The sequence below is a fragment of the Aethalodelphis obliquidens genome, unplaced genomic scaffold (assembly GCF_003676395.1).
Source record: "Aethalodelphis obliquidens isolate GAN/ISIS:26980383/991018 unplaced genomic scaffold, ASM367639v1 scaffold16, whole genome shotgun sequence".
NCBI lineage: Eukaryota > Metazoa > Chordata > Mammalia > Artiodactyla > Delphinidae > Aethalodelphis > Aethalodelphis obliquidens.
This window is the reverse complement of record NW_020837960.1, coordinates 18,533,997-18,557,604: the sequence shown is the minus strand read 5'-3', so window position 1 is coordinate 18,557,604 and position 23,608 is coordinate 18,533,997. Positions and strand designations below refer to the sequence as shown.

At 42.2% G+C, this 23,608-nt stretch overlaps 1 protein-coding gene across 3 annotated transcripts in view; it reads right to left on the bottom strand.

The window, feature by feature from the left end:
- The window catches only part of WDFY2 (WD repeat and FYVE domain containing 2), a 183,287-nt gene that overhangs the window by 41,123 nt on the left and 118,556 nt on the right, over positions 1-23,608 (bottom strand). For all 3 annotated transcript variants that reach the window (XM_027116392.1, XM_027116393.1, XM_027116394.1), the window contains exons 4-6: positions 17,589-17,643; positions 13,003-13,153; positions 6,088-6,200 (exon numbers count right to left, since the gene is read on the bottom strand). In XM_027116392.1, the coding sequence (XP_026972193.1) occupies positions 6,088-6,200; positions 13,003-13,153; positions 17,589-17,643 (319 nt within the window). The remainder of the gene's footprint in view (positions 1-6,087; positions 6,201-13,002; positions 13,154-17,588; positions 17,644-23,608) is intronic.

Below are 23,608 nucleotides of genomic sequence, written 5' to 3'. Positions count from 1 at the left end.
GTGGCGGGTCACAGAGTCAGGGCTGGAAACCGCTGGCTCTGTCTCCACCAGTGCGACCTGGTAACTCACCATGCACCTCCCACCACGCGTGCAGGGTGAGGGTGTGCAGACAAAACGCGGCCAGAGGAGAGGCAGCCAAGGAAGTCCTCAGACCACGGAGCCTCTTGAATAGAGTTTGTAACCTTTCAGTTACTGCATTTTGCTCCAGGTTGAAGTGATGAGTGTTTCTGGAAAGGTAAACGTGCTCCGTCTCTAGGCTACACCCTCCTCCTGAGACCCACCGCGGGACATCCAGCTGACTCCTTGCCGCCTCCTCAAGGGGGCCTCTTGGTCATGTTCAGTTTAAAGCACCACGACATTCTCTCGCAAACCTGCTGTTACTTCTGCCGTTCCCATTTTCAGTAAATGGCATCACCGTCCACCCAAATGTTCCAGACAGAAACGTGGCAGCCACTCCTGCTTCAACCAATCATCAAGCGCTGCTGACTCATCTCCTAAACAGACCCTGAACCCCTCCTCTACTCTCCACACCCGCTGCTGTTCTCCCGGTCCAGACAGGAGTCCCCTTTTCCAGGGACTCCGGCAGTAGCTTCCTTCTAAAAGGCCTCCTCACATCCATCCTCGTCCCCACTCAATCCACCACCCACTGCTACCACGATTCGTTACAACGGAAAGCACGTTACCACCCTGCCTCAACTCCACCGCTGGCTTCCCACTGCCTGAGAACAATGTCCATCCGAAGTTCTTCACGTTGCCTGGGACGTCAACTTGTATCCCTCACCCCTGGCTCTCCACACAGGCCACTGGACTCCATTCACACGTACCCACTGCAGGCTTCAAACCTGCTTCCTACATCCGGGGTCTGGAATGTTCCCACCACCTGGGTAACTCCTCAGTCTTCTTAAGGTGTTGTTTAAACATCACTTTCTTAGAAGCCCCCCTTTAACTCTGTGGACAAGAAGCCCTCTTGTTAACTGTTCCCAAAGAAGCCCATGTGTGGCCTCGGGGCTTCACAACACTTTTTACATGCATAGTATTTCCAATTATTGCTTTAATTCCATGAGCGGGATTTGAACCAGGGCAAGGACTAGGCTGATTTCATTCACCGATGAGGGGCACCACTCATCACATGGAGAGCCAATGACCTGACGGACTCTAGATGAAAATCCACATCTATTAGATGTGAAAGCCTCTACTGTAAACAAAAATTAAGCTTTCAGCTTAATGATCTGAACTTACATATTTGCACTAAACTGTGCCTGTCCTTGTTTTAGTTATTTTTATTATAGCTACACTGTTACTTTCAATACTTCTCCTAACAGTCAATGAACAAGTCTGGATTTAATTTTCCGTTAAGTAGTATGCTTTGGGCGGTTCACATTCAAGCCCTCCTATTTCCAATATGTTCATACTAACCAAAAAAATTCTTAGAAGAAAAAAAAAAGATTTTATTGATACTAGTAGTTTCCAGTGGCCAAAATCTGATATTTTTCCTCTTTGTTTAAATCAGCGTGTGACATTTTGGCAGAAATATATTCTAATTTCTGCAGAAATATCAAAGAACTATGATATTTGGCATTTAGCTCCAGGAATAAAACCAGCAGAGGGAGCATAAGAACATAAAATTAGTTTTCTAAATCCCCATGGATTAGTTAGTGCCATGTTTTGGCCTCTGGGTATGGCTGTTAGGAAGATTCCACCACTAACTCACATTTTTATATGACCTTCTGTACTGTAACAGAGAGTGATGGGTGAATGGCTGAAGACTTGTCTGCTGTTGAGTCTGGATCTGGAGTAATTAGATCCCCAAGATCACTCTTTAATGGATCTAGGTTCATCTTAAGGTCTTTGTTTGGGGGGGTAAGGGAGTCAGGAGGTTAAAACTAACTCTCCGTTCACAGCCCCTTTCTCCAGAATTGTGTCTGGCTGAGTTTGGGACCTCCCAGGGCCCAGATGGACTTACTGCATAGGAAGAGCTCAACAATGTTTGCATCATTGTGGAATCTCTCAGATGCCCTTGTTCTAGCTTTAAATGAATGACCTGTGCTGTAGCCAGACTGGAGATGGGTAGATACTACTGTCTAGGAATAATAACAAATTAGATAGGTGACCTGCTACATTTATTTGCCTTCGTGTTAGATAACAACCTTCCTGGGCTACGTCCTGTCTTCCTCAAAGATATTTCATGATGAAATCATGTGAAAATAGTTTACATTCTTTCAGAAAGATAAGATACAACATCGGGTAGTATTTTATATTGGAACGAATCCGGAAGACATGAAATCCTTGGGCCAGCTTTTCACCTCACAGCAGTAAGAAGCAGCTACTTACCCCTTTCCTGACCCAGAGGCAGCAGTACAGAACTCGGGGAATTCCTATCTGTGCTCTGGGCAATGTCTGACTTCCAAGGAGCCAGAAGGTCACGCTGAAAGCCACCTCTGCCTCAACCAAACCTGGGAACTCTCCAGCCTGTCACGGCCTCTAAAATGTTACCGCGCGTCTATCCACTCCCCGCTCTCCCATCACCATAGCCACGCTGCGAGGGACAGTTTCCTACTAGCTCTCCCATCACACTCTCTACTCTACTACCAGAGCAATCTTTTAAATCCGATCAGGTTAACTTCTTTGCTTAAAACTCTTTCACCGTTTTCCCCTGATGTCAGGATAATGCTCTCAGTGATCTGAACTGACTCTCACTTCCTTTCTGGCTGACACCCACCACCCCCACACTCAGTGTTCCAGCCAAAAAGAGTAACTAGGCGCTCCCAAGAGAGCCACGCTTTTTGCAAATCCCCAGGCCTTGGATTACGGTGGTTTGTTCTGCCTGCCCTGCTCTCCCTACTTCTCTTTCATGAACTCAACACTGACTCCTCCGCCACAATCTTAGGTCGAAGTCATATCTTCCCCCCCACCCCCCGGGGGGAGACCTTCCCTGACCAACTCCCACGCGCATCCCCGCAACGCGCCCGTTCCGTGTTCTTGGACATGCTTGGCGCTGCTCCCGTGCCCCAGATGCTCCTCCACACACCCCGGCCCTCAGGCACTATAATTACTGTTTAGCTTCTGTCTCGTTCACTGGGCTGTGAGGAATTCGACAACAATGACTATGCCTTTTCTTTTTTTTTTTTTTTTAAGCAGAGGTCTTCTTAGAAGCCCATGATTTTAAATTTATTTATTTATTTATGGCTGTGTTGGGTCTTCGTTTTTGTGCAAGGGCTTTCTCTAGTGTGGCAAGCGGGGGCCCCTCTTCATCGCGGTGCGCGGGCCTCTCACTGTCGCGGCCTCTCTTGTTGCGGAGCACAGGCTCCAGACGCGCAGGCTCAGTAGTTGTGGCTCACGGGGAAGCCCTATGCCTTTTCTTTCTGTGACTGGGAGTAGTGGCCGAGGTCAACCAGGGAGAGCCCAGGAGGTGAAGAGACAAGGGTCCCAGGCAGAACCCACCAAGACGACCCCAAAGGAGAGGAGAAAGAGCAGTCAGAGACTTCAGTGTGGGAGGAAATGTGTTATAGAAGCCAATCGAGGGCAGTCACAGCAGGAAGGAATGGCCACAATGTAAAACGCTACCACGAGGTTAAACAGGACAGAGTTTAAAACATGTCCGGGCTTCCCTGGTGGCGCAGTGCTTGAGAGTCCGCCTGCCGATGCAGAGGACACGGGTTCGTGCCGCCGAGCGGCTGGGCCCGTGAGCCATGGCCGCTGACCCTGCGCGTCCGGAGCCTGTGCTCTGCAACGGGAGAGGCCACAGCAGTGAGAGGCCCGCGTACCGCAAAAAAACAAAAACAAAAAAAACATGTCCACTGGATTTAGCTACCAGCAGGCCACGGGCCACCTCGGGGAGAGCAGTGTGAGAGGAGTGATAGAGACGAGCCAAATTGCAGGTGGCGGGAAAGCCAACGGGAGGGAAGAATGCGAAACGGCTGGGAAAATGATAACTTTTTTAAGACGCGTTGCTAACTGCGACAACGTGAAGGTATTACTCTAGGTGAACTAACCCGGTCACAGAACAGCAAATACTGCACAATTCCCCTCATATGCAGTGCACAGAGACAGAAAGCAGAATGGTGGTTGCCAGGGGCTGGGGGGAGGGGGTTACATGGGCACAGAGTTTCTGTTCTGCAAGATGAAGAATGTTCTGGAGATGGATGGTGGTGATCAGTGCACAACAATGTGAATGTACTTAATGCCAATGAATTGAACACAAAAATGGACAAAAGCATCAATTTTAGGTTGTGTACATTTTACTGCAATTGAAAAACAAAGGAAAAAAGCGGCACTGCTATGAAGAAAATAAGATGGGATCAGAGGGGTTTTGTTTGTTTTTAACAGAGGCAAGGAACTCAGCATGTTAGAAACTTGAGAAGAGTTGGTCCAAAGGGAGACCAAAAAATTAACTTTCCATGCGGAGACCCCCAGGAGGATGAGTCTGGGGCCAAGGACAGCACGAGGCGGGAGGGCGAGCGATGAGGAGAAAGCGAAGGAAAAGCTTGCTTGTTGGGGAGGGAAGATGGGGTGGCCAAGAAATAAACATTTTTAAAAAGCTTGTATTTGATAACCTCTGTTTTTCTTTGAAGGAGGCCTAGGGAGAGCGGGGAAGGTCTGAAAAATTTGCTGAGGGACTGAGAGAGGGAGCATACTGTGTACGAAGGACTTAGAGCCGGGTTACGTGAGGGGCTGTGAGGCAACTCCTGAGCCTGGACTGGAATGACGACTCTGCACTGGGGACGATGAGCTGAGGCTCGTGCTGTGACCCCAAACCCGAGTGCAGACTCCGCGGCTGAGTGCGCAGGAGAGACGTGGATACTCTGAACCACAGGTGAAATTTACCAACAAGGAGGAACAAGGGGGCCTGAACTAAGAATGCAGGGAAACGTGTGGCTGAAGCGATGGAGAGGAAGGGAAGATGGGGCAGAGATGCTGGGCAGTGAGGGATCAAGGGAAGGACTCCTCAACAAGGGCAAGAACAAGTGCAGGTGGAGTTAAGGGCTTAGGGAAGCCAAGGATTAGGAGACTGAACTCAGCAGTGAAACAGTCCTGACCTGAGATAGTTTCAGGTCCCTACCAGGCCAGGCTTGGTCAGAGTGTAGGTGGCTAAAAAGAGAAATCCAATCAGGAAAGACCTGGGTTCTATCCACAGGGGAGGTTTCTATGTGCTCTTCCTGCCTCAGGTGTAGATAATTAAGATGATCTTTTATGAATCTTTCCCCTGGATTCAATTTTCTCTTTATTGCATTGCTCTTTTTCCCTTTAGGAACTCCCTTATGAGCTAGATACTATCCCATTTTACATCCTCATTCACCTACTTTTGTTCTTATATGACGTCTAAACTCAAATATTAACCTTGTTCTATACTGAATCATGGGCTGGTAAACTGCAGAAGACACAAAAGCCCGTTAAGAACCAGGAAAACAGGCAGTTATTCATTCTCCAGGGTCAACATCACATGTTAAAAATACTAGTAAAAAATTAGTCATCATCATTTACTCAAGTCTTTCAAAGGTTAAGTGTGGATACAGTCTGTCACCTTGCTTAAATGACCTTGAGCAGACCAGTAACATAAAGGGGGCCTTGAAAAGAGCCCCAGAGGAAGGAAAATTAAAGAGGAACTTGTACCTTTTTATGTAGGCTAGCTACCCACGACAAATCTATTTTTCATTTCATTTGTCTTGGAAGTAGGAGTCTGTCTTGCATACCATTTTCTCGCTCCAAGGATGGCAAGGACAGACGGAGGCAGCTGTCCTTCTGTCCAACTGTTTGTGCAGTTGCCACACAGCCTCAAACAATGTCTCATTAACATATGCAAACAAGGGCTTTCTCCAGCGTAGCATGACAAAGAACCACATCACCACCATTTTTGAAATAGACTGTTTGCTCTTTTGTTTGACTGATGGAGAAAATTTCTGACATTGTATCTTACTGAACCATTCTTACTGAACCATTCTGAAATCAGTCACACGCATCACGTGTATCTTTGCACAAGCCCAGATTGTACCTCGTCACTTGCACACCACATCTTGTGAACATCAGAACATGCAGCGGGCGATAGGTCACTGTGAGAGCAGCACATGGAGGGTCTGCTTTCAATCCCACCTGTATGTCCTCTGAATGTTGTGACCAGGGTGCAGTTTTCTTGCTCCAGTTTGAGGATGGTTACTTGGCCTGAGTGGTCACCAATAAACACGTGCCGGGTTTCAACATCAAATCTATCATGTAAGCATTAAGGATCGTTTCTCAAAAGTGAGCGGATGGTTTGCCCCCCCCCCTCCACACACACACCAGAAAAAACATAAATGTCAAAGAAATGCGCAAATCTCACGGGAGGAGAACTTGAATATGATGCTGAAAGACACAAAAAGTGGACATAACAAAATGAAAGACATTACTTACTGGACGGTAAGACTCAACATGATAAACATGTCAATTTTCACAACATGAATTTATGAATTTAATATAATCCCTATAAAAGTATCAACACGTGGGTTTTTTTCCTACAGTTAGGTATGTTCATTCTAAAGTTCACATAGAAAAATAAATAAGCAAGAAGAGCCAGGAATATTCTGAAAATAAGAGTAATATGGTACTGTGATGGGGGAGGTTAGCCCTACCAGATATTAAAACATGTTATAAAGTCTCTTTAATCGAAAGTGTGGTGCTTAGACAAACAGACCAATGGAACAGAAAAGAAAGTCTAGAAATAGGCCCCAAAGCATGCAGAAATTTAGTACATATCTGATAAAGGTGGCTTTTCAAATGAATAAGGAAAAGAAGGGCGAAAAGAAAAGTTGGCACAAACTGAACCAGTCATTTGGAAAAACAAAACAGGATTTGTACTTCACTTTATACCAGGAAGAACTCCAATGTAAAAAATGAAAAATAGAAGTTCTAGATGGGAGAGTTCCTTTATAACCTTGGAGTGGAAAAAGCTATGACTCAAATACACAAACAACAAACAAATGCAATAAGCAAAGCACAAGACAAATTGGAAAAAATATTTGCAACTGATGTCACAAAAGGCCCGAATACCTAATATAAAAAGAGCAATCCAGAAGAAGATTACAAACCTAATAAAAAACAGGCAAGATACATGAATGGATGGTTCAAGAAATGACAATGGTGCTTTGCAAAAAAAAAAAAAAAAAAAAAAATTAACCTAGCAGGCTCTCCTTTGAAAGGCTGCTGTTACAAGATTGGCGTGGCACCTGGGAACTTGGATTTCAGGAGGGTCCCCACCATTAACAAACAAAAGTGGCTGACTGTGCCTTAACTGTACAAACAATATGGTTTATGCTAAACACCTGCTTTCCTTCTGCGAGTCTGGTTTTTTTTTTTTTCTTTTGGTCACTCCATGCGGCATGTGGGATCTTAGTTCCCTGATCAGGGATCGAAACCGTGCCCCCTGCAGTGGAAGCACGGAGTCTTAAACACTGGACACCAGGGAAGGCCTCCTTATGGGAGTCTGGAATTTTGGTACATGCAGGAAGAGGGTGCCTGTGTGACCAGTCAGTCTCCAGTAACTACCCAAGGCCCTGAGTCTCTAGTGAGCTTCCCTGGTTGGTAATGCCTAGTGATCCTACTTGTAGAGATCTACCCCAGAGGCACAATGGCCAAAATATGAATTGACACATGCCTGAAGCTATTCACTCCATATTACAGTAAGAGCTAAAGTTTGAAAGTCCATCAAAAGAGGACTTCTTAACTATGATACATCCATGCAAAAGAATACTACACAGCTGGGAAATTTGACATGGAGTAATTTCCAGGATATATTATTTTATATATATATATATATATATATATATATATATATATATATTTTTTTTTTTTTTTTTAAATAGAGACTTAGATGTTACAGCCTTAATAGCCTTCTGTTAACTTTATATTTATTATTATTTAAAAAAAATTTTGGCTGCACCCCACGGCATGTGTGATCTTAGATCCCCGACCAGGGATCGAACCTGCACCCCTGCACTGGAAGCGCGGAGTCCTAACCCCTGGACCACCACGGAAGTCCCTCCAGCATATATTATTAAGTGTGTGTGGGGGAAAGCCAAGGTTTATGGAAGTTTATATGCTACACTACCTTCATGTAAGAAAGAGGGAAACATAAATATAAGTGTGTGTGTGTGTGTGTGTGTGTGTGCGCGCGCTTATATTTACAAAAGGAAGCACTTTGATAAATCAAGATTGATCAAAAATGGCTGCCAGTGGAAAAGTGAGAAACAAGCTGACGGGAAAGGGGTGGTAGTGAGACTTTTCTCTCATTACATTGTTTCCATTATGGAATCTTGTAATTATGTACATGTGAAAAATACTTATACATTTTTTTAAATCCCCTAAATCGACAACAAAGTAAAGTGAATAAACCTACTGTCAACTTGCTGATATAACCACAGAGTTAAAAGAATTATTTCAAGTGACTTTAAAACACAGCATTTTGACTATACATTCTTGGTAGAATATATTCTCAGGACAAAGAAAGCTGCAAAAAAAAATCTAAAATCTTATTCAGTAGTCTTGCTATTATAATATTGCTATTACTATTTAAAACAACTTAAATATATCATGGGATAAAGCAAATAAAGAATTATGCTGATGTTTAGGAACAAAGGTTTTTAGCCCAAAAGAATCAAGTACAAAAATGAAGTAAAGGGGTTTCCCTGGTGGCGCAGTGGTTGAGAGTCTGCCTGCCGATGCAGGGGACGCGGGTTCGTGCCCCGGTCCGGGAGGATCCCACATGCCGTGGAGCGGCTGGGCCCGTGAGCCATGGCCGCTGGGCCTGCGCGTCCGGAGCCTGTGCTCCGCAACGGGAGAGGCCACAACAGTGAGAGCCCGCGTACCGCAAAAAAAAAAAAAGAAGTACGCTATAATGTTAAATTTGAATTAGAAATATTATGTGAACTAATCATTTATTTTCTTTTTTTAAATACACATATATATATTTGCTAGCTATCTCTGAATACTATTCCTCACTAAGAGAACTGGCCGATTCCAGGACTGGGACAGGAAGGTACCAGATGAGCTTAAGACATGTCGTGTCAAAAAGCAAAGACGCTATCAAAGGCTAGTGGGGCTGTATCAAAAAGACATAGGAGTCAACATGATGTGGCTCTTACTGGCCAAAGATGGACAATATGTGCATCAAAAAAAGGGGGGGTGCAATTTACTGAAATATACTGAATATATTATTAAAAAACAAAACCCTAAGAGTTTATAATAATGCTCAAAGCCAGAGTGATTGGCATTTAGTATGATATGAGGAAATATGAAAATCAGGATAATCTTAATAGCTTTTCAGTACTCTTTCCACAAATATGAATAGATAGAAGAGAATGCTTGGTGGAAAGGCATTTGACTATATAGGGTGACATCTTGGAAATATCTCCAACAGGAATAAATTCTTAAAATGAAGAGTACCTGAATTAGTTTTGTGGAAGCATGAAAAATGTGACCAAAACTTGGTCAAATGACAGACTGAACGGTGTGGCTAGGTAAAGTATTCACAAAAATAAAGACCAGCAATTGAAGTGGGGAAGGAAAACAGTTCTATTTCCTACATCAGCCTGCCATGGGACCTTTGGGAAATACCTCCGTTCTGCTATATCTAGTTGTGCAGAGGGCTAGCTCAAAGATTTTAATACCCTAGTTCTCATCCTGGTTCTGCCAGTTAACAGTCATGTGACCTTGACAAGGTTTCTTATTCTTCATCTTTTTGAGCCTCTCTGAGGCTTTTCTACACGTGAAAATTGAGAATTAGGTCTTTATGTTTTGATAGTGAACAAAGTAACATTATGTAGAAGTACTATGTAAACTCTCAGGGACTGCAAAGGTAAGATATTTTCTTCTTTTTCCTCACCTTCACTTTCTTCTTCTTGTTGTTGTTGGTAACATGATAGTTCACTTAATATTCACTTAAATAGTTAAGTGAATATTAGTTCACTTAAAGCAACAAAGATTTTGAGGTGATTCCGAAATTGATAATTCAACTTGTGAACTAGTCAGTCTCTGTCATCCTTTATTTCTCTACTTGAATTTTGGTTACTTTCATTGCTTATTTACTTCTCTGTTAAGAGGCCTGAAAGAAGAGGAAAAAGGGTGATGTCAATCTGACTTATTCTATCACTTGTTGGCTTGACTATTTGAGGTGTAGATGGGAGAGAATCAATCCGTCTGTAGAAAACTCTTATGTACACCACCAGTGCCCACTATGAAGAGAAATAGGGGTCATAATATTATTCTGAACATTTTATGTTATTTTAACAGATCTTCTTCCTTTCCTTATCACTAAAAAACTGAAAAACCAAAAAGACCAAAAAACCAAAAACCGGTAAGTACAGAAGGTGGCAGAACGAAGAGGAGGGGTGAGGTGATGGAGGAGGGTTCCCATGAAAAAAGCATGTTTAAAAACTGAATTTTAACGTGAACCCCAACACTGTATGGGTTGCCCGTTAACAATCTATGCATCAGGCAGCTCCCAGAAAAAACCCTGCAGCCTTGGGAAAGTTGCGTGGGTCTCGGCTGCAAAAGCAGTGCTGTTATGCATCAGCATGCGGCACTGGGAAAATACCAGGCAGACAGATGCTCCCAGGTGCAAGGGCTGGCACTGTGGTTCCAGAATTGGAGCTAAGGAGGCAGAGCTGGTAGAGGTGAGGGAGTCTTCTGGAAGGCTCACCAGGCATCACCAGCACTCTCTGCAGTATTGCAGCTGCCTTCCACCTTAATAGCAAGGTTGGACTGGAGGGTCATTTGCACTGGGGAAGGAAGCCTGAGGCTTTCACTGCACACAAAAGTTTCTGATAGCCAATCACATGTTTTTTTTCTGCTTGGTAAACCACATGGCAAAGAAGAGTCGAAAAATGAAGATGACTTTTGGAGATGCCGGAAGAGAGGAGTCAAAGACTATAAGAGTCAGGACAAGTTTAATTCTGTGTACTTGTGGGGTTTTTTGTTTTTTGTTTTCATTTTCAGATCGTTTAAACAGTAAACTTCTTAAGGGCAAGATCTGTATTTTTTTCTATACTCTTTGGTTTGGTTAGGTGATACAGAAGATACCTCACTAGGCGTAGCTAGTCATATAGAAGCCAGCATGTTAAGAACAAATTATATGGATGCCATTAGTTCTGTTCTCAGAGGGATAATGCAGTATAATGGGAAAAACCAGCAGTCCAAGGCAGAAGACCTGGGTTCTGGTGGTGATTTTCCTACATACCAGCTGGGTGGCTGCAGATAAGGCATGTGACCCTCTCTGGGCTTCAGCTGGCTCACCTGTACATGAGAAACTGGATGGATGATCTCTAAGGGAGATCCAATACTAACACTACAAGAAATCATTAATCCATTGGCAGGAGAGTTCATGTATTTCAATTCAAGCATTATGCTTGTCTGAACTGGCTTTTAGAAAGTAAACTTTGGAGTTTCTTTCTTTAAGCACCCTCTCAAAGATAAGTGGATCTTTTTTTTTTTTTTTTGCGGTACGCGGGCCTCTCACTGTTGTGGCCTCTCGCGTTGCAGAGCACAGGCTCCAGACGCGCAGGCTCAGCGGCCATGGCTCACAGACCCAGCCACTCTGCGGCATGCGGAATCTTCCCGGACTGGGGCACGAACCCGTCTCCCCTGCATCGGCAGGAGGACTCTCAACCACTGTGCCACCAGGGAAGCCCGATAAGTGATCTTGATTTCCATTCCTTGTCGCCCTTGCTTCTGGTCTTCTTGGTAACATGCCACTTTTACAGCCTTCCATATGGCCATTCTCAGTTTCTTCATCTTGCCCTTCCAGTTGGAAAATAAGAGTGACATTAGCCTAAACACACACACACACACACACACACACACACACACACACACACACACACACAGAACTACTGCCACATGTCTGCAAGGAAACAGCAAGGTGCAATACTTTGTCAAGTGGTTGCAAATCACTGAACAGGCATATAAATACTAGATGAAAATCTGAAAGCAAGTCTTACTGTTTCATCCTGCTTTTGCAGACAAGTGATCTGTTTATAACTATTTCCTCATCTGTCAGAAGGTGGAGAGATTCTACGCTTTTTAAAGAAGAAACTCAGGGTCCTTTACTCCTCAGAGCGGTAGCATCACCAGTACAGGCTTCTCACTTGTCAGGCCTGTGTTCACTGGAGCCCAGGGGGCTGGATGTGAGGATTACCCAGCATTGGCAGGTGTTCACACCGAGCACATGGACCCTGGAGACTTGAGAGATAAGAGTTAATATCGTTCTACATATCCTGGGAAAGTCTGGTACCTGGAACAAAGACTGCGTAGCATTACTGTGTAGATACCAGTCAGCCTACTCTGGTCCCGGCATGGTGGCCTCTCAATAAATATTCTTAAAATGAACAGGAATCCTGTGGTTCTTCTGCCAGGCACCAAAATGGGAATGTTTCCAACCTTAATACCTATGTGTAAATTATTTCTGTTCAAAAATAAAAGACTGTATTTCAGTGACGGTTTTATCTCCATGTTCCATAATTCTTTCTGACAGCTGAGGCTCACAATTCTGGGCTGTGTACTGTCTAGATGTCAGACTTTGTATCACAGCAGACCCACAACCTGCTCGGCAGTAACTTATTTCAGGTGAAATTACTTTACTCCACCTACATGAGGACCCTTGATGATTTATGTGTTAGGAAAGTTTATAAGCACTTTTTTTTTTTCTTGCGGTACGCGGGCCTCTCACTGCCGTGGCCTCTCCCGTTGCGGAGCACAGGCTCCGGATGCTCAGGCTCAGCGGCCATGGCTCACGGGCCCAGCCGTTCCGCGGCATGTGGGATCCTCCCGCACCGGGGCACGAACCCGTGTCCCCTGCATCGGCAGGCGAACTCCCAACCACTGCGCCACCAGGGAAGCCCAGTTTATAAGCATCTTAATCAGTAGGGCAACTAGCAAATAAAACAAGAAACTTTCAAGTTGCACATACCCAAAATGTTCATGAAAGAAAGAAGTCAACAGCTAAGTTCCCACCAAGGGATTTTGTCCAGCAAAGGATACTGCAGGCCTGAGGCCACAGCACTGGTGCGATAACCTCCCAGGCGTTGCCCACTCTCAGAGCAGTGCCAGGCAAATTGCTTGTCCTGTCCCGTGCTCAGCACCCACTCCAGCTCCAGGACAAACAGGATCATCGTCACTCTGCTCTGATGCGCTAAAAGCCAAGAGACAAGAAAACAACCCATAAAGCATCCTACAAGAGGCTGGTAAAGCATGGTCCACAGAGATGCATCATTCCCTCCTCCCCACCCCAGAGTAAGCTGAACAGTAGATAATCGTTACAAACAAGGGCTAGAACAGTGGTTCTCATCAGGGGGACAGGCATGCCCCTGGAGAAGACCACATCCACGTTTCCATAAGAAAATTTTCCCCAATCACTTCCCTGGCGGTCCGGTGGTTAAGATTCCATGCTTCCAATGCAGGGGATGTGGGTTTGATCCCTGGTTGGGGAATTAAGATCCCACATGCCACGTGGCGTGGCCAAAAAATAATTAATTAATTAATTTTTATAAAAAGAAAGAAAATTTTCCTAACACCCAAAGGGCCTGGACCACCTCTCTCAGACATGTTAGAACTGCTGGACTAGAGAAAGGCAGATCAGTGTGACTACAAAACACATTAGGAACAACGTTCTGCTAATAAACTCACTGGTGTCTGTTTATTTAAGCTTGAAAAAAAGCAAAGAGCATTACTGTTCTCCTTTTGATGAAGGTTTGCTTTTAAACCCACAACAAAGTTCTAGATGAATTTTCTGTGAGAAATTAAATGCTTGGAGCTTGGAGAGGAGGGCAAAATTATTCCCAAGTGCCATATAGAAAAGAATGAGATATCCCTTACGTCAAAGCATACATAATGAGAGCAAACTTCCCAGGGCTGCTTATATACAAGGACAACACCATCACGGAAGTACTGCATCACACAATTTCAGAGTTAGAAGAACTATTCATGTCATCTACTCCAGCTCCCTATTTTACACGTGGGCAAACCGAGGCACGATCGAGTTGAGTAGTTTGGCCAATCTCATGGCTTCTCAATTACCAAATAAAATCAGTAAAATATTCGCTTTCTTCCTCTTACACAATTCCAGGGGGAGAGGTATAGGGGGTCCACGGCCACTGAACAGAGCTGACTGGAATAAACAAAGATTGATATCCCAGAACTTGGACCCACTGGGCTCTGTGCCCAGGAACTGGCAGCCTGGTGGGTGAGAGGAGACTCATCCTGTGTGTGACGAGGTGACAGAGAAGCCATCAGCTTCCCATTTGGATCATGAAAATAGGACTGGACGTGGATGGATCAATGCAGCTCTATCAGCAATAACAGCATCACTGCCAATTTCTGAGTGTCTAACAAGTGCCAGGTACTTAAAGATATTGTCTCACTTAGTCTTTGTAATGACTCTGCAAAGCTGGGTGTTTTCCTCCTTTTACAGACACAGCCCAGCCTTGCCAAGATGGTGCTTCTAGACTGGCTAACAAACAATACAGTCCGAACCATAGTGAATACCTCCGGGACAGACATTTCACCAGATGCCTGATGTTTTAAAATCCGATATTTGGCGCTTGGAGAATCTAAAGGGATTGAGAAGGGGTATAGAAACAATAATACTGTTAACATCTCTACCCAGTATCTGCCTTTCAGAGAATCGGCCACCATCAAGATCAAAATGTTGTCTTAAACTAAAAGATGGGGCTTCCTGGAGAAGCTTCTGAAGATCTTGTCATGTCTGTGTCATCAAAGGCCCAATTTAAGTTCCACCAATGGTGGAATAAAAGCGAACTCTCTAATGGTTCACTTTCAACTGTACCCACGTCTATTGCAGGCAGAAAGTGGTCCCCAGCGCTTCGCTCCCTTTTCTCATGAAGGGGCCTTTGATCTTTCTGTTACTTTGTAAGTCCAAGGGGTTGACAGTAGCCCAGAAGATAAGGGGGTTTACCGCCCTCTGAGCTGCCAGAGGAGGAGACGGAGGCTCAAAAATGTTATGTGACTTGCTCAAAGCTACACAATCAATGAGTGATGAGGCTAGAATTAAAACCCTAGTCTCTCTGCCAAAGTTGGTTCTCTTTCTCTGTCAGGCTGCCTATGACTACTGAAAAGACAAACAAAAACAAACAAAAAACAAACCCTAAAACTCAAAGCACATAATCTTTCTAAGGTGACAGAATTCTCTTATTCGAAAAGAAACCCTTTGAAGATACATACGTATTGTTAAGCTTCAGGAACCTGGGCTTGAAGCCTGGCTGTACTTCTTAAATAGGAGCCAGGACCTTGATCTTACGGAGGAAGCATCCAGTTTCTCACAATTAAGTACAGTTGACTCTTGAACAATGCACATTTGAACCGCGTGGGTCCACTTATACGCAGATGTTTTTCAACAGTAAATACTACAGTACTACATGATCCAAGGTTGGTTGAATCCGCGGATGTGGAGGAACCGTGACACAGAGGAACCGCGATACGGAGGAACTGCGGATACAGAGGCCCGATATAAATTATACATGGATTATCCACTGTGGGGAGGGTTGGTACCCTTTACCACTGCATTATTCAAGGGTCAACTGTATGATGTTAGCTATAGTTTTTCGTTTGTTTGTTTTTGTTTTTTTTGTTTTGTGGTACGTGGGCCTCTCACTGCTGTCGCCTCTCCCGTTGCGGAGCACAGGCCCTGCGGCCATGGCTCACGGGCCCAGCCACTCCACGGCATGTGGGATCCTCCTGGACCGGGGCACGAACCCGCGTCCCCTGCATCGGCAGGCGGACTCTCAACCACTGCGCCACCAGGGAAGACCAGCTATAGTTTTTTATAGACGTTTCTCTCTCAAGTTGAGGAAGTTCCCCTCTATTTGTAATTTGCTGAGAGTTTTTATCATGAATGGGTGTCAGATTTTATCAAATGTTTCTTCTGCATCAATTAATATGATGATTTTTCTTCTTTAGTCTTTTGATGTGATGGGTTACACTGATTTTCAAAAGTTGAACCAGCTTTGCATATCTGGAATAAACCCCACTTGGTCATCGTGTATAATTCTTTTCATACATTGTTGGATTTGCTAGTATTTTTTTGAAGATTTTTACATCTAAGCTCATGAGAGATATTGGGTTGTAGTTTTCCTTTCTTGTAATGTCTTTGTCTGGTTTTGGTATCACTGACCTTTTAAAAAATGTTAATTGAGATAAAGTTCACATAATATAAAATTCACCATTTAAACCATGTTAAGAGTGTATAATTCACTGATCTTTAGTATATTCACCATGTTGTGCAATCATCATAGAAAATGTACTACTTCCAGAACAGTTCCATCACCTCAAAAAGAAACCCATACCCTCTACTCCCCCTTCCCCATCCCTGGGTAACCACTAATTTACTTTCTGTCTCTACGGATTCTCCTGTTCTTGACATTTCATATAACTGTAATCATACAATGTATGGTTTTTTGTGTCTAGTTTCTTTCACTTAGCATGTTTTCAAGATTCATCCACATTGTAGCAGGTATCAGTATTTCATTCCCTTTTTATGGCCAAATAAAAATTCACTGTATTGATACACTACATTTTGTTTATCCATTCATTCATACATGAACATTTATTAGGTTGTTTCCACTTTTTGGCTATTGTGAATAATGCTGCTGTACATAAGGGTATAAAAATATCTGTCCCTGCTTTCATTTCTTTTGGGAATAAACCTCACTTGGTTGTGACGTACTTACCTTTTTATATATTGCTGAATTTGATCTGCTGAAATTTTGTGTAGATGTGTTTGCATCTATTTTCACGGGGGATGCATAGATACTATGCATGTCTTGTTCACTATTATAATTCTCAGTTATTGGAACACAATAGGTACTCAATCAATACTGGATAAGTGATATGTGAAAAAAAATTAAGGAATAAATCCATAGGGAAATGAATTTTGGCTCAAAATCTAGAAATAAAGAGCTCAATGCTTAGAATTTTCCAAAATCAGGAGGGGCTGCTATGTCTTTGGAGGGTATCAGAGGAGAGGCTGGATGATCATGAATGAGGTCACGAGATTTGGAAGAAATGACGTCTAAGTGAAATGACGTCTACCTCTAATGTTCTGACCCCTGACATTGGCCTGGATGAAAAAACTCGTCAGTGAAAATTGCTCCTGATCTATACTATATAAAGGGCTTACAGTACACTGCCAATGTTGAAGACACAATAAAACCTGAATTCCTTCCCTTAGACAATATGAACACTTTCAGCCTCTTAAAATATTTACCCAAAAATGAAATGAGCTCCACGGAAAGCCAACCCTGGGCCCCGCTCTCCAAGTCTGCCGCGGGGTTTCCAGGCAGCGGGGCGGAGCGGGCAGACAAAGGACAAAGGCTGTACGCTCTGGAGTCACACAGACCCGGTCTGGCTTCACACTTTACCAGTTACAAGACCACACGCCCAATCTCTTTGGGCCTCTGCTTCTTAATTCAAAAATGGGGATAATATTCACCACAAAGGGTTGCTGTTTTGTTCCCGCTGATTGCTGTGAAGTTAAGTCCTCTCTTGTGGCAGTGGAAGCCACTGAGAAACATTTCAGTCTAAGACAATGAAAACACTGCTCTCGTTCCTACCTTGATAGTTTTTCACAGGAGTCATCTTGTTATAATCTTCTGATAGAAGAAACTCCTGCAAAAGAGAAGCAAAATATTAAGCCAAAAGAAATTCTTTAAGTGGATAAATATGTTTTGGTAAAACCGGATTGTACGAAGCAAACATCATCACAGAATTATATCTAACGTGATATTTTGCCAATCAACTCAGCATTTTCTGTACCTCTTTAAAAGTAACAATCATAATTACAATCCAATGCGATTATCATAGTTTTTACCTTATAACTCTGAAGTTGATTTTTTTTTTTTTCAAGTATACATGAGAAGAAAACTGGATCAAGTTCAAAGTCTTGATCCTAGTCAAAACTGAAGGTAAATCCAATTCAAATTCGAATTACTTTTCTCTCTGTGGTGCCACAACTGAAATTTTGCAAGGTTCTGGCCAGTGAGCAAACGGATGGCAACCCTCTACTAGGGAAATAAATGAGTTATTTTAAAGATTCTGTTTCTAATAACAGTAGCTTATTTCCCGGTACAACAAGCTTCTCAAGGCTGCATCTTACTCATCCCTATATCCCTACGGCACCCGGCACAGTGCTCTGGTACAGTAGGTAGTCAACAAATAGTGAAAAAATGGACATGTAAAAGGTATCTCCCAATCTGACGAGGTTAGTTTGGATATCAAATGCACTCAAAAATATCAGTTTCTATATAACACATTGTGTGTCCTCTTAGTGAGGACACACAGGAGGTGATTTTGTGTGTGAGTATGTTTGCATGCTTCACCTAAGCACGTACAATGACCTATATGTAGAAGCCAACCAAGTGTTTATAAGCCCCAGCCAGGTTTTGAGTCCCTTACCTTCTTTCAAATGCAAAATGCCCATATAGTCTTAAACAGTAGGCTGTCAAATATAAGGAGAGCTGTGAAGTGTAATAAATTGATGGCTTTATCTGAACTTAAAAACAGAACGAGTCTTTTCAAAACATTTGGAGGCTTCCAGAATTTCTCCTTGATGACTTCAAGAAAGGTGGTGGGAGGACAGACACACAGACTCGTGACTTGCAATCTGGGTATTTACTGAGTTCATATAGTTTGTGTGATTTTTCAGAAGTAAATAATTATACTGTTTTTGTGACAGATGCCACAAAGTTAAATAAAGCACAAGGTGACGCGAGAGAATGAACACGGTAACAAAGCTCCCCTGGGTGTCTGCTTTTCCATCCCAGCCCTCCTTAAGAAGCTTATCTACAAATGGATTTTCTTCACCATGATTGTCTCAGTAATAACATTATTCAACTTGTCACTTTTAAAACTTCGTATCATTATTCCTACAAGGAGCAGCACTATATTCATTTCTCGTTTCTGAAGAGCTAGACTCACAACTGAAGAGAGAAGACTAATTTTTAAAGAAGTCAAGTTGTTTTCCCATAAGGAGCTTACAGTGTGGGTAAGAAGCCACGCACGTGTCTGAGCAACGGTTCACTACCACCCTTAATCCCCGGCAAGAGTAGCTCAACCCGGGGCCCCATACTTTAGAGTGCCCCAAATTTCCTAACAAAAACACAAAACAAATTTCTTAAAGACGATTGTTATTTGAGCAAGTGTTTCTGAGTTCATCTAGTGCATATGCTATTTTGAATATACTGAACTGGTTCTTTAGCTTGGGGAAAAGGTACATTCATTCCTTTTGGAAACAGGCAGGGTATAAAATAAACAACTTGTAGATCTGTGCTTAGGATTAACATACACATACACAATACAATTACCAGTTCACTGCATAGGTAAACTTAATTTTTTGTTCATTTGTTTTTCCTATGAAAATAGATACACAATCATGGAGAAAGCATGGGAAATTGCCAGCATTCTTTTTCATTATTACTTTTTTGATCAAAGAAACAATATGCTATTCTAGGAATTGTAAGACTGATAAATACTAAACAGTCTCTTATGATACCATTTCTCAGAGATAATTATTATGGAAAGTATAATTGGAATAATAAAACAAAATATTAATATCATTTAACAACACTTTTTTCTGGTAACAAATCACGCACATCATTCCACATGAGTACATGCTCATCAACTTCAATCTTTTTAATGACTGCATAGGATGTTTTTTGTTTTTTGTTTTTTTCTGGTATGCGGGCCTCTCACTGTTGTGGCCTCTCCCGTTGCAGAGCACAGGCTCCGGACGCACAGGCTCAGTGGCCATGGCTCACGGGCCTAGGCGCTCCGTGGCATGTGGGATGTTCCGGGACCGGGGCACGAACCCGCGTCCCCTGCATCAGCAGGCGGACTCTCAACCACTGCGCCACCAGGAAAGCCCGGCATAGGATGTTATTAATGTCCTTATATTAACAAATGTTTACACTGCTTCCAGTTTTCCTTATTAAAAATATATCACATGAACCCACAGCCAACATCGTTCTCAATGGTGAAAAACTGAAACCATTTCCTCTAAGATCAGGAACAAGACAAAGTTGCCTACTCTCACCGCTATTATTCAACACAGTTTTGGAAGTTTTAGCCACAGCAATCAGAAAAGAAAAAGAAATAAAAGGAATCCAAATTGGAAAAGAAGAAGTGAAGTTGTCACTGTTTGCAGATGACATGATACTATTCATACAGAATCCTAAAGATGCTACCAGAAAGCTACTAGAGCTAATCAATGAATTTGGTAGAGTAGCAGGATACAAAATTAATGCACAGAAATCTCTTGCATTCCTACACACTAATGATGAAAAGTCTGAAAGAGAAATTAAAGAAACACTCCCATTTACCACTGCAACAAAAAGAATAAAATACCTAGGTATAAACCCACCTAAGGAGACAAAAACCTGTATGCAGAAAACTATACAACACTGATGAAAGAAATTAAAGATGATACAAACAGATGGAGAGATATACCATGTTCTTGGATTGGAAGAATCAACATTGTGAAAATGACTGTAAGACCCAAAGCAATCTACAGATTCAATGCAATCCCTATCAAACTGCCAATGGCATTTTTCACACAACTAGAACAAAAACTTGTACAATTTGTATGGAAACACAAAAGACCCCAAATAGCCAAAACTATCTTGAGAAAGAAAAATGGAGCTGGAGGAATCAGGCTCCCTGACTTCGGACTATACTACAAAGCTACAGTAATCAAGACAGTATGGTACTGGCACAAAAACAGAAATATAGATCAACAGAACAGAATAGAAAGCCCAGAGATAAACCCACACACATATGGTCACCTTATCTTTGATAAAGGAGGCAAGAGTATACAATGGAGAAAAGACAGCCTCTTCAATAAGTGGTGCTGGGAAAACCGGAGAGCTACTTGTAAAAGAATGTAACATGTAACATCATACACAAAAATAAACTCAAAATGGATTAAAGACCTAAATGTAAGGCCAGACACTATAAAACTCTTAGAGGAAAACATAGGCAGAACACTCTATTACATAAATCACAGCAAGATCCTTTTTGACCCACCTCCTAGAGAAATGGAAATAAAAATAAAAATAAACAAATGGGACCTAATGGAACTTAAAAGCTTTTGCACAGCAAAGGAAACCATAAAAAAGATGAGAAGACAACCCTCAGAATGGGAGAAAATATTTGCAAACAAAGCAACTGACAAAGGATTAATCTCCAAAATATACAAGCAGCTCATGCAGCTCAATATCAAACAAACAACCCAATCCAAAAATGGGCAGAAGACCTAAATAGACACTTCTCCAAAGAAGATACACAGATTGCCAACGAACACATGAAAATATGCTCAACATCACTAATCATTAGAGAAATGCAAATCAAAACTACAATGAGGTATCACCTTACACTGGTAAGAATGGCCATCATCAAAAAATCTACAAACAATAAATGCTGGAGAAGGTGTGGAGAAAAGGGAATCCTCTTGCACTGTCGGTGGGAATGTAAATTGATACAGCCACTATGGAGAACAGTATGGAGGTTCCTTTAAAAACTAAAAATAGAACTACCATATGACTTAGCAATCCCGCTACTGGGCATATACCCTGAGAAAACCATAATTCAAAAAGAGTCATGTACCACAATGCTCATTGCAGCACTATTTACAATAGCCAGGACATGGAAGCAACCTAAGTGTCCACTGACAGATGAATGGATAAAGAAGATGTGGTACATATATACAATGGAATATTATTCAGCCATAAAAAGAAACGGAATTGAATTATTTGTGGTGAGGTGGATGGACCTAGAGTCTGTCATACAGAATGAAGTAAGTCAGAAAGAGAAAAACAAATACTGTATGCTAACACATATATATGGAATCTAAAAAAAAAAAAGGTTCTGATGAACCTAGGGGACAAGAATAAAGACACAGATGTAGAGAATGGACTTGAGGACATGGGGAGGGGGAAGGGTAAACTGGGAGGAAGTGAGAGAGTAGCAGTGACATATATACACTACCAAATGTAAAATAGATAGCTAGTGGGAAGCAGCTACATAGCACAGGGAGATCAGCTTGGTGCTTTGCGACCACCTAGAGGGATGGGATAAGGAGGGTGGGAGGGAGATGCAAGAGGGAGGGGATATGGGGATATACGTATGCATATAGCTGATTCACTTTGTTATACAGCAGAAACTAACACAACAATGTAAAGCAATTATACTGCAATAAAGATGTTAGAAAAAAAATATCACATGGTCAATCAATTTATGACAAAGAAACCAAGAATACACAATGGGGAAAGGAGAGTCTCTTCAATAAACTGTTGGGAAAACTGTACAGTCACATGCAAAACAATGAAACTGGACCACTATCTTATACCATATACAAAAATTAACTTAAAATGGATTGAAGACTTGAACATGAGACCTGACCATAAGACGCCTTGAAGAAAACATAGGTGGTAAGTTTCTTGACATTGGTCTTGGTGATGATTTTTTGGATATGATACCAAAAGCAAAGGCAACACGAACAAAATGAAACAAGTGGAACTACATCAAACTGAAAATCTGCACAGCAAAGGAAACCATCAACAAAACAAAAAAGTGACCTACTGAATGAGAGAAGATATTTGCAAATCATATATCTGATAATAGGTTATATCCAACATATATAAAGAACTCAAACAAATCAATAAAAAACCCACAAATAATATGATTTAAAACTGGGCAGAGGATCTGAACAGAAATTTTTCCAAAGAAGACATACAGATGGCCAACAAGTAGATGAAAAAGTGCTCAACATCACTAATCATGTGGGAAATGTAATTCAAAACCATAATGAGATATCACCTCACACCTGTTAGAATGGCCATTATCAAAAAGATAAAAGACAACAAGTGTTGGCAAGCATGTGGAGAAAAGGGAACCCTTCTGTATTGTTGGTAGGAGTGTAAACGGGTGCAGCCACGATGGAAAACAGTATGGAGGGTCCTCAAAAAGTTAAAAACAGAACTACCATATGATCCAGCTATTCCTCAGGGTATTTAACCAAAGAAAACAAAAATACTGACCTGAAAACATATATATACTCCCATGTTCATTGCAGCATTATTTACAAATAGCCAAGACATGGAAGCAACCTAAGTGTCCATGGATGGATAAATGGATAGAGAAAATGTGATATATAACTACAATGGAATATTATTCAGCCATAAAAAAAACGTCTTGCCATCGGTGACAACATGGATGGACCTTGAGGGCATTATGCTAAGTGACATACGGCAGACAGAGAAAGATAAATACCATATGATCTTGCTTACATGTGGAATCGTTAACAAAGCAAAACAAAACACCCCAAAGAAAACTGAACTCATGGATACAGAGGACAGACTGGTGGTTGCCAGGGGCAGGGCAGGGTGGGATGATCAAAAGGGGTGAAGGTGATCAAAAGGTACAAACTTCCAGTTACAAAATAAATCCTGAGATATGTACAATATGGCGACTATAATTAAAAATACTGCATTGCATATTTGAAAGTTGCTAAGAGAGTAGATCTTAAAAGTTCTCATCACAAGAAAAAAAATGTGTAACTGTGTGTGGTGATGAATGTTAA